The sequence below is a fragment of the Euprymna scolopes genome, chromosome 46, assembly GCF_053919585.1.
Source record: "Euprymna scolopes isolate OS-2025 chromosome 46, ASM5391958v1, whole genome shotgun sequence".
Taxonomy (NCBI): Eukaryota; Metazoa; Mollusca; class Cephalopoda; order Sepiida; family Sepiolidae; genus Euprymna; species Euprymna scolopes.
This window is the reverse complement of record NC_136527.1, coordinates 36,353,947-36,366,066: the sequence shown is the minus strand read 5'-3', so window position 1 is coordinate 36,366,066 and position 12,120 is coordinate 36,353,947. Positions and strand designations below refer to the sequence as shown.

The 12,120-nt window shown below is 33.4% G+C and overlaps 1 protein-coding gene across 1 annotated transcript; it reads right to left on the bottom strand.

Moving 5' to 3' along the window:
- Nucleotides 1–1,370: 1,370 nt before the first annotated feature.
- Nucleotides 1,371–11,777, bottom strand: LOC145270633 (uncharacterized). Its single transcript, XM_080126254.1, has 2 exons — nucleotides 11,499–11,777; nucleotides 1,371–4,632 (listed from the first exon to the last, which is right to left on the bottom strand). Exon 2 carries the CDS (start codon nucleotides 4,487–4,489, stop codon nucleotides 3,119–3,121), a length of 1,371 nt encoding a protein of 456 aa, XP_079982380.1. The 5' UTR covers nucleotides 4,490–4,632; nucleotides 11,499–11,777; the 3' UTR covers nucleotides 1,371–3,118.
- Nucleotides 11,778–12,120: the final 343 nt, after the last annotated feature.

The window sequence follows — 12,120 nt, the reverse complement described above, 5'->3', positions numbered from 1 at the left end:
ACTATTGCTATTCAATGGAAAATGCGCCAAAAAGCTTCAGCAGAGCAATTAATTCAGAACATTGTGATGAATGGAAAATTGCCATGAAAAAAGAAATAGATGCCTTAACCGAAAATGATACCTATATGGTAGTGCCTCTCCCAAGAGATAAACATGTTATTTCTACCAGATGGGTCTTTACAAAAAAGAGTGCAGTATCAGGCGTAGAACAGTACAAAGCAAGATTTGTTGCTAAAGGGTACTCTCAGATTTACGGTAAAGAATACTTTTCTACGTTTTCACCGACCATAAACCTAACGACAATCAGAATTTTACTGCAAGTCGCATCACAATATGACCTAAACATCCATCAAATGGACGTAAAAATGCTAATTTGAATGCTCCAATATACTGCGACATTTATATTACCCCTCCAGAGGGATTTATAATGAAAAATAAAAATAGCGTGTGGCGACTTAACAAGTCATTATATGGTCTAAAGCAGAGTGCTCAGTGTTGGAACACAGTATTTCATGATTATATTATTAAACAACAATTTAGACAATGCGCTGTAGACCCCTGTTTATATACCCAACACAAAGACGATAAACTACTGATTTTGGTTTTGTGGGTCGATGATATTTTAATTGCATCAAACTGTGACATAATGTTAACTGATGTTAAGAACAAATTAAGTAAAAGATTCAAAATGACCGATCTTGGCAAAATATCCTGGTTTCTGGGGATAGAATTTACTCAAAGCAAAGGCTTGTTACGATGACTCAATCGATATACATCGACAAAATACTATTAAAATTTGGAATGGGAGAGTGCAAGAAACGCTCTACACCAGTCGAAAATGATATTAATAAAAATATACACACAGAATCTGAAATAATAAATGACACACAATATCGCGAAATTATAGGTAGTCTTATATATTTAATGACTGCAACCAGGCCCAACATATGCTATACAGTAACAAAACTGTCACAAAAATTATCACGACCGACAATGAAGGATTTAAACAGAGCTAAACAAGTCCTACGTTATTTAAAAGGAACTAAAGAACAGTTAGTATGTAGAAAATACAGAAATCCCCTAAAATTAGAAGGTTTTTCGGATTCAGACTGGGCAAACGACGAAGATCGCAAGAGTGTATCTGGATATTGTCTCAGACTCTCAGAAAATGGGCCTATTATTTCATGGAAATCTAAAAAGCAAGATTGTATCTCTCTCTACGTGTGAAGCAGAATTTATCGCGATCACACACAGGACCCAGGAAACACTCTACCTTAAAAATATCCTAAAGACTATTTTAGAGCCAAAATTAATTAAAAGCCCCGTAGTAATTAATTGTGATAATCAAGCCAGTATAGTCTTAGCACAGAACACGATAATCAACCAACGATATAAGCATATAGATATAAAATACCATTTCATAAAAAACGAGATAAAAAAGGAATCCATCATTTTGAATTACATATCATCAGAACAAAATATCGCTGATGTATTTACGAAACCCACAACAAGGATAAAGTTACGTTTTTTCTCAAAACTTGTTGGGGAATTCGACTGAATATTTTTTTTTCACTGCCCTGTATGTATATATATCTCTATATATATATAAAAAATAGTCCTGGACAAGACGTTAAACTGTATACATTTTATTTGTATTAACACTTTAACCTACTAATGTGTAACTAATACTTTTGCTTAAAGAATACAAACTCTTTGCAATTTTCCTTTTTTGACATCTGAACACAATTAAAAATGGCGTCTTTTTAAATGCTAAAATTCTAAGATCTAAATGATTTCTAATTTTTGTTATGTCTAAGTGAATATAAAAATATATATATTTTTTTTGAGCAGAACAAACACAAGGGACTTCCCCATTATAAAAAATAGGGAGGATGTTGCAATATTTTGAAGTATAATGGGGTATGTTCCCTAACAGTCGGACGATTCTATTTATAAACGATGCTGCTAAGGACTGACGAATCAAAGTAATTCACATTCTGCTACCAACTAATCAGAAACCAGAATTGCTTCATAAATATTAAACCTTTTCTGGAGCAATTTCACATGTTCTTTTCCGTCTCGACACGGTAAGAATATTTTGTTCTGTGGAACTGTCTACTACAAACAAGTCACCTCCAAGAACTTTCCTGTCTTCTATCAACTGCCTCCAGAGTTTCCTGTCTTCTATCAACTGCCTCAGATCTTAAGGTTCACAGTTGGCGTCATGTGCTATTTGTTTGATGTACGTGGATCTAGGTCATTCTTTGCTTGCTCGTCCGTATTGTGGAGTCGATAGAAATACATCACTCATCAATTTATGCTTGCTCCTCGGACAATGACCAGCAAATCGTAGGCGTCTTTCTCTGATGGTATTAGATATGGCAGGTAGGTTGCCATAAAGTTGCTGCTTCGTGCGATTATTTTGCCAAAATATATTAATTACTGTTTGTAACATACAGGTGTACGTGCCGACTAGATTTCTTTCCAATCTTTTGGTGAGTGTCCAGATTGTAGCACCGTAAACAAGGACAGACTCTACCACTGCCCTGAAGAACTGCCGTTTCAGTTTGTTAGTCCCAAAGATCATGCTGATTGCAGCCCATCCAATGCGGCCCATGCTTTTGAGATGCGAATTTCGATATGTCCCTTTGTGGAAACTGTTACTGCCCTGATACGTAAACTCAGCAACTTCTTTCAGTGTCGATCCAACCAGAGCCCTGATATCTCCTTTCAAATTGAAAGTCATAAACTTTGTCTTAACCGCATTAATGTGGAGACCAATGTCATTTACAGACTTTTCTAGCTTTTCCAATATCACTATGTATGAGTTTTATAGTCATAGTGGATAATGTAGGACTTATTTCCAACTGTTCTTTCTACTACATTGGATATTCAGGGTTTTACATATTTTCCAGTAGAGTTATTTCCACACTCCATTGTGCCCCACTGTATAATAGTCTCCATAGTATAATTGTCTCCCATATTGGTTTTTATGTGATGCAACAAATTTAACTTCCAAGCAAAAGAACCACATATTAACAAGAATGTATTTTGTCTCATGTATGTGTTATTATATCATTGAACAAGTTGATTTGTGCCCAGAATGAGAACCACATACTTAACATAAATGTGGGTTATCTCCCATATGTGTTTTCCTATGACGCAACAACTTTGACTTCCATGCAAAAGATGAACCACATACTTCACAAGAATATGGTTTGTCTCCCGTGTGTGTTGTCATATGATTCAACAAAATTGACTTTTGTGCAAAAGAGGAACCACATACTTCACAAGAATGCGGTTTGTCTCCCGTGTGTGTTGTCATATGATACAACAAATGGGACCTTTGTGCAAAAGATGAACCACATACTTCACAAGAATGTGGTTTTTCTCCCGTATGTGTCCTCATATGACGCAACAAAGTTGATTTCCGTGCAAAAGATGAACCACATACTTCACAAGAATGTGGTTTGTCTCCCGTGTGTGTTGTCATATGACTCATCAAATTTGCCTTCTGTGCAAAAGACGAACCACATACTTCACAAGAATGTGGTTTGTCTCCCGTGTGTGTTGTCATATGATTTGACAAATGTGACTTCCATGCAAAAGACGAACCACATACTTCACAAGAATGAGGTTTGTCTCCCGTGTGTGTTGTCATATGCATCAACAAAGTTGACTTCTGTGCAAAAGATGAACTACATACTTCACAAGAATGTGGTTTGTCTCCCGTGTGTGTTGTCATATGCTTCAACAAAGTTGACTTCCGTGCAAAAGAGGAACCACATACTTCACAAGAATGTGGTTTGTCTCCCGTGTGTGTTGTCATATGATTCAACAAAATTGACTTCTGTGCAAAAGAGGAACCACATACTTCACAAGAATGTGGTTCGTCTCCCATGTGTGTTGTCATATGATACAACAAAGTGTATTTCCGTCCAAAAGAAGAACCACATACTTCACAAGAATGTGGTTTTTCTCCCGTATGTGTCCTCATATGACGCAACAAAGTTGATTTCCGTCCAAAAGATGAACCACATACTTCACAAGAATGAGGTTTGTCTCCCGTATGTGTTGTCATATGACTCATCAAATTTGCCTTCTGTGCAAAAGACGAACCACATACTTCACAAGAATGAGGTTTGTCTCCCGTGTGTGTTGTCATATGCACCAACAAAGTTGACTTCTGTGCAAAAGATGAACCACATACTTCACAAGAATGCGGCTTGTCTCCCGTGTGTGTTGTCATATGCCTCAACAAAGTTGACTTCCGTGCAAAAGATGAACTACATACTTCACAAGAATGTGGTTTGTCTCCCGTATGTGTTGTCATATGATTTAACAGATGTGACTTCCATGCAAAAGAAGAACCACATACTTTACAAGAATGTGGTTTGTCTCCTGTATGTGTTTTCATATGATTCAACAAATGTGACTTCTGTGCAAAAGGAGAACCACATACTTCACAAAAATGTTGTTTTCCTGCCATGTTTTCTTACGTCTGATTCCAGAAAAAAGTATATGCAATGGAGTTAGGCTTATGAATTTTCACTTTCAAAATTTGAAGAAATTTGTTTTACATCATTTTAAATCACCAATAAAGAAATGTTATTCTTTTCATTGTTGTAAATTCTGGAAATATAAAATAAATTATAAAACAATAAATTTCATGTGGTGAAAATTAAATTTCTGATGTTGAAATTTAAAAAATATTTATATTATTATTCATGAAATTTAAAATAAGATTAGTATAATTTCATGCAATACTTGTTAACAAAATTTAGTTGTTTCTTTTTTCAAATATTTTATTAAAAATCTGCATTTTCTAGATGAGGATTTATTATTCATATTATTTTTATTCTTGGCTGTTATTTACACATTTCTATGTTACCTCTGATCTAATTCAGGTATATTTTGTCGAACTTCGAAACCTTTCCCTCAAACTCAGAATTCTGAGTGGAACCCTTTACTTAGTACATGAATAGTACGCTATTGTGTTTTTAGAAATCCAACTCAAAATTCTGTTTTCAATCTAAACGATGATTGAACCTTCAATGTGCAGGAGTATGTAACTTACCAAGTACTATAACCATAGCACCACGGGTTCTAGAAGAAAATCCTAATACGAATTGGAGGAACTATTTTTCCTAGATGTTTTCAATATTTATTACTACACAAAGAGGCGCTAAAAAGAGAGTCTTTACTTGTCATTTTAAAACTGGAAATTAAAGCTACATTGAATAAAACTGTCTAAACTATTAATATCTAATTTGATTCATCTTTCATTACTATAGAATTTTACCTATTCCTATTTGTCTCCTTATTGAAGTATCCTAGTGTTCACCCCAATTTGAAAAATCAACTTCATATCCACAAGGCAAAAAAGAAACTCTTTACAATGAAAATTGCATTTAAATATAATATTAGCACGTTAATGTAAGAAATACAACAGAAACACAATGAACTAGGATATATTTAGTAGCAGAGTCCTTCTGATATTTGGCAGTCTGCAATCTTTTGGGCATTCCTTGAATGAGTCTGAGATAATACGCTGGTGAAAGTCGTAGTTTACTTTAATTTTTGTCGAAAGTTCTTCCAGATTTAAAAGTTTATCATTTCGTGTGTGCTGCTGATGTAATTTTTTATAGGATTGATGGCTGAAGATTGTGCAGGCCAATCCAAATACAGAATATCGTTCTCTCCAAGGAACCTCTTGACATTGCCAATTGTGTTAATGGGAGCATTATCCTGCATGAAGATGTGATTATAAATAAAATTCCAGCCAAAATAGGGTAGGAAATGCTCAGTCATCATAATAATGTTCTCGGGCGAATTAATTCGAAATTTCAAGCGAACTACAGGCCCTGGATCATTGGCATTAATAACGTCCCACACCAAACTGAACCTCCACCACCTCATAGCATCGAAACTCTCCACCTAGGATTAAATTCTTCATCCTTCCTTTGACTGATGTACTGCCTGTCATCACTGCCTACCCAATTGAACTTGCTTTTATTGCTAAAAACCAATTTCAATAAATATGATCAGCAGACTGTTGTTGGATTTGAGGAGTCATTTCAAATGTGTTTCTGAGGCTGTGAATCTTGATACCATTGATATTTATCTTATATATATACATTATTATTTATAATTAATGATTTCCATATTGTATATTGTGTTAAATACAATACCAGGTATGCTTAGTAGTTGATCATTATCCAGATGATGCATTGTTTCCTTAAGTCAGCTTTGTCTATTAAATCCAAATTTGTACAATTTCCCATTTATAAGCACTTCATTCATCATCTAAAAAATTCCGAACCGTAATATTGTAATTTGTTTAAGAATCATGATTATTTTTTTAATTTAGTCAAAGCTACCGGTAAGGTTTGTTATTTTGGTCAATGTCTAGAATCTTTCCAACCGTATCTAAACATTTACAATGACAATTTTATAAGTTTTATAAGTTTTCAGGGATGCTTAAAATGAAGATCTACTTCAAAAGTGGCACAGAGAAATAGTTTTCCTAATATGAAAAATTTACTTTTTCAAAAAGTGATGGATCACATTTAAATATAAATGAAACATAAAATGAGCATAAACTTTATGGCAACCTGGGGAGAGGGTGTTATTTTTTTATCTTTGTTTTTTTGAGCGAAAAGTTATTTTTTGTTTTCTCTTCAGATTTCATCTTTCAATAAAAACACGAGAACATTAAAGAACAAAAATTAAATACAATCTGTATACAGATACGTGTCATTCCTTATGTTATCAGTGGTAAACATTTTTGTATATGCAAGTGCGGACATATATTTGCAGCAAGCAAGTAGTTGTCCAAATAATAAGCAATGTAATTCCTTATATTATCAGTGGTGGGTAATTCTGTATGTGTAAGTGCATACATAAAAAGAAATTCTCTTCACTTTTGAAGTAGATACTTGTTTTCAGCACACCAAAAAAAACAAATAACTACAAAATAATCCATTGAAAAAGAATGAAGTATAAAAGACATTTTTTACTTTAAACTTGTGAACAGAAACGATTTTTCAAATCTGATTGGTTCGAGTTAACATTCAAGATGATGAACGGAAGAGCAAGTTTGCAGAAAACAAAATTTAAGAGGAAAAATAAAAAAGAAATCATTTCGAAATAGAGTCGATCTATTTGGTGAATATCACGGATAAAATTACTATTATTTTATTTAACATTTTAATATTTACATGAGAGAGAACAGATTACAAGTTTAATTTTTATTAATTCTCTAATTCGTAGCAAGTGCAATTTAATGACGAAAACTTATAGGGGAACATAGTTTTGAAAACTTGCTTATATTTTTTATTGATTTCCGATTATTTTTTTATTCTGTTTGAAAGATTAAAACCTAAAGTTAATCTCTATATGGAAAAAATTACATGTGAAAAAAAGTTTATGGTGGAAAATGTTTTTACGGTGGCTTCAGAAATTGACAAATTTATTTAACTTCCTCCTTTGAAAGATAGATATTAGTTTTCTGGGAGTATTTCAAAGATAATTAGTAAAGTCTTAAGATATTGAATTAAAAAAGATACCTTGTTTTTAAATTAACAAATAGCATCATTAGCCCCCACCCGGCTTCCCCAAAATTGAAATAAAAAGAGAAACAACACATCGCATATAAATCCCCAAAATGTAAGAAAATCCATATTATTTTATACCTACTGGGGGAGAGGGGGAGGGCCCAACTTTGGCCGGTCGTTAAATACGCTTAAATATAATATTTTAATAACAGATTTTGTATATATCATTACAAAGTCATGATATCAAAAGTAAAAACGTATTTGGATGTCATAAGCTAAAATAAAAAAAATAAACTAAACTGAATGTAGAATGAAGTCACTAACTTCTACGTGTGTGAATCTCTGTTCATCCATTCATAATCGGGATATATTTTTAAGACGCCACACTTGACGATTTGAAAATCACCCCTTCTCAGGTACATGCTATTATAAAAAAAACCTAGACACCTCAAAAGCATATGGACCAGATCTAATCCTGGCTATGCTATTAAAGAAATGCTCTGCCAAGGTTGCTCCAGTTTTCTCCATACTTTACAATAAATGTCTTAATAAAACCTTGCTTTCCCGACTGCTGGAAAACCGCTTCTGTGGTACCAGTCTTCAAGAATTCTAGTGAAAGAACTGACCAACTAAATTATCGCCCCATTAGCTTCCTCTCGCTTTTAGCCAAAATATTTGAGTCCTTAGTTAATCAAGCCCTAGTCCAGCACCTAACAGCTGCTAAACTCCTGGCTGACAAACAATATGGATTCAGGCAAGACCTTTCAACAGCAGATATCTTAACCGCAGTTTCCAAACGTATATACCATTCATTGGAAAAAACAGGGGAGGGTAGAGCGGTAGCCCTTGATATATCTAAAGCTTTTGACAGGGTATGGCACGATGGTCTTCTCAGGAAAATTAGATCATATGGAATCACTGGAAGAATTAATAATGTAATTAAATCCTTCTTAAGTAAGAGAAAAATCCAAGTTGTCCTCGACGGTCGTACATCTAAACAATATGACATAAATGCGGGAGTACCTTAGAGGTCTATCCTTGGACCTCTATTATTCCTGATATTCATAAATGACCTCCCTGATAAAATTGTTTCGGAGATGGGTATATTTGCCGATGATACCACTTTCTATAATAGATATGAGGGGCAAACAAATGAACACATATCCAAGGAAATGGCAGAAACACTAGAGGATGACCTCCAATATGTAGTGGAATGGGAACAAAAATGGATGGTCACATTCAATGCTGCTTCAATAACTACAAGAAATCGTCTCTACCACCAGTAGCCATGCCCAAGAACACATTGCCTGAAAGTACTTCTTTTAAACTCCTCGGCCTAACGTTTACAGGGTATATGAACTGGAGATACATTGAGAGCATTGCCAAGGCTGCTGCAAAGAGATTTGGCTCCCTCTACCGTGCCAGAAAACTACTTACGCTGTAAAGTATCCTGTACCTCTATAAGACCACCATTCGCCCATGTATGGAGTACTGTTGTCACATCTGGGCTGGTGCCTCTGCTGCCTGTTTCTCCCTCCTGGACAGGGTTCAAAAGAGAGTTACCAACCTGATAGGTCCTGAACTGTCATCTAGGCTTCAGCCTCTGTCCCATCGACGAGATGTTGCATCCCTCTGCCTGTTTTACAAATACTTTAATAGTGAATGCTCTGACGAACTGCAAACACTTGTATCTCCTCGACGTAATTACCCCTGACAAACCCGACAAACTACTAAGTCTCATCCCTTTACAGTAGAGATCCATAGGTGCAAGAAAGCCTTTTACTCCAATAGTTTCTTCCCCAGAACTGCAGGTCTTTGGAACTCCCTTCAGGGATTTGCTTTCCCAACTATACTGATATGCAGAAGTTCAAGTATAATGTGAACAAACATCTTTCTACTCATCTCCCATCATAATGCCCCTGAAAATTAAGTCCCTGATAGTAGCCCCCTGCTTCAAAGTGGCACTGTGCCTTGTTTGGGGTGAACATTGAAAAAAAAAGACCGAGGTTGCAGGTACAGGAATCTCTTGATGTCAAAAGTAGTAGAGTATCTGTAGGACCGTTAAAGATACATGTAACCAGATCACCAATTAATCGGTCTCCACCAAGTCACATCCTCACAAACATAAAATAAAAATATATAAGCAGAATTTTTGGGACATTAAATTTTTATTATTAAAATCACATTAAATATTTTTTAATATTATTTTTGTGAAAATATAAAATGCAGTTTTCGTAAAATATATGAAGGGAAATATTTTTTACTGCATGTCCGCCCCACGCCCCATATTTATATTTTCGAAATTCAAATAAAACATGGTAAATATGAAGAATTACTCCACCCTCGAAAATTCCTTTAAAATTACCACTCTTATAGGTTTTCGGGGTCGGAGAAAATGAAAATAACGATATGAAGAAATGTTAGTTTAAAAAAGTTGGGGGATCACTTTTCTTTAATAATTTACCGTAAAATGATCACCCATTTTGTGACCAACTAACTGCCGGTTTGTTTTTCGTTCAATTATAGGACTTATATAGTTTTTTAACAGGTACTTATACAGTTTAATTAACCGTTTTAACATAAATAACGTGCCAACATTAACCAAGCAGAAAAAATGTTTATTATTTGACAAAAATTCTGTTTACATTTGGTGGGAGGCGGTGGAGGGGCGGGGGTGTTTTGGCGGCCCTCCTCCACCGAAACAGGTAATTTTAAAGGATTTTCCGAGGGAAGAAAAGAGCCCCCCCCCAAAAAAAAGTGGGTGATCATTTTACGTTAAATTATTATAGAAAAGTTATCCCCCACTTTTTAAAACTAACATTTCTTCATATCTTCGAAACTACTCGGTTGCCATAATTTTAAACATTATTTTCGTTTTCAGCGATCCCGAAAACCTCTACGAGTGGTAATTATAAAGGAATTTTCGAGGGTGGAGTAATTCTTCATATTTACCCAAAATATATTTAAATCTATCGAAATTTCTATTCATTATAAAACATTAGAATAAGTAAAAAAATATTTATTTTTAAAAATTTAAATACACATATTGAATAAAAATTTACCTTGAAGTTGCATTTAAAAAAATGATATCAATTTAATATTATTATGTTCTATTTTTAAATAGCGTTTTTTTTTTCGAAATTTTTCGAATTGCCAAGAAAAATAAACTTCATAAAATTTAACTAATTTTTAAAAGATTAAAACGATTAAAATTCCGTTATTTCAAAATGTTCCGTTACAACATAGATTTTTAATGAATTGTGTTTAATTTTTTTTTAATATTAAGTTATAAAAAAAGCAAACAGAAATTCATGAGGTATTTTTAATGTAATAAGACAATAATATGCGATTTTAGTCATCATATCGGTGTCACTGGACACATGTATCCATAAAAATAAAACTGAGTTTTTTAAGAAAAAGAAATAATAAAATTCATTCAATAATTGATATTTTAAAGTTTATTATCCATTTTCATATTAAGTTAAATGAAATGACAAAAAACCAAAAAATAAACCACGATAAAATATTTAATTTAAAATACAAATAACGATTTACTAAACGACGTTTTATTTACTGGATTTTTTCCGGCATTCACCGGAAGTTATTTTCTTCCTTAGTAAGTTCGATTTGTTTCTATTTTTAACCATTTGAATTAACACACGTATATTAAGAGTTGATACGGTAAAAAAAAATAAAATAAAAAACAAACAAACAAAAAATATATCGTTAAGAATACAAAGAGAAAAGATAAGAATCGAGAAATTATAAAAGGCTGAATGGGGAGTCGTATGCGTAAGGAAATGAACTACACAACTAGAAGTAAGAGGATCGGGCATGTGGGTAAATAAAATAAACAAAGTTCGTAGTTAAGATGAAAAAAAATAAATAACGTTAAAAATATTACAAAGTGTCTTTAAGAAGGAGATATATAATGTTTCTTACCGGAGATGGCATAAAACGGCAAAGGACAACAAAAGACAAAAGACAGAGACATGTGGGGCTAGAAAAGCTGCTGATTACAATTAAGGAACAAAACATCGGTCAACCTGCCGGTGTCGAGTCAGAGGAAACTCAAAGAAAATTGTCCGGCCAAGGGAGATAACTGTTAAAGGGAGATAATGCATGGAATAACATGACAATTATTTTAAAAAGAAAAGTTTTTATAATTATTGTAATTTATTTATATTTTAAAAAAAAATGTTGTTTTTAACTGAAAAGAGAGTTAGGAATTAATCTTGGAACTTAACTCTACCGTTTTGTTAAGTAACGACTTTTAATGCCAGAACAAGGGAGATAACTGCAGAAGGGACTAAACTAAACCACAAAATACATGCAAGATAACAATTTAAAAAAGAAATCTACTTTTATGATTATTGTAATTATTTATATTTTAAAAACCATGTTTTTTAATTGAAAAGACGGTTTAAGATTTAACCTTGGAACTTTACTGTTTTGTTAAGTAAACTACTTTTAATTGAATTGATTTTGAACTTTAATTTTACTTAAAAATATTCGTATTTTTATGAGTATATATATATATATGTGTGTGTGTGTGTGTGTGTGT

Coding starts and splice junctions, on each gene's coding strand:
- LOC145270633 (XM_080126254.1), bottom strand. CDS start 4,489: ATGGCAGGAAAACAACATTTTTGTGAAGTATGTGGTTCTCCTTTTGCA.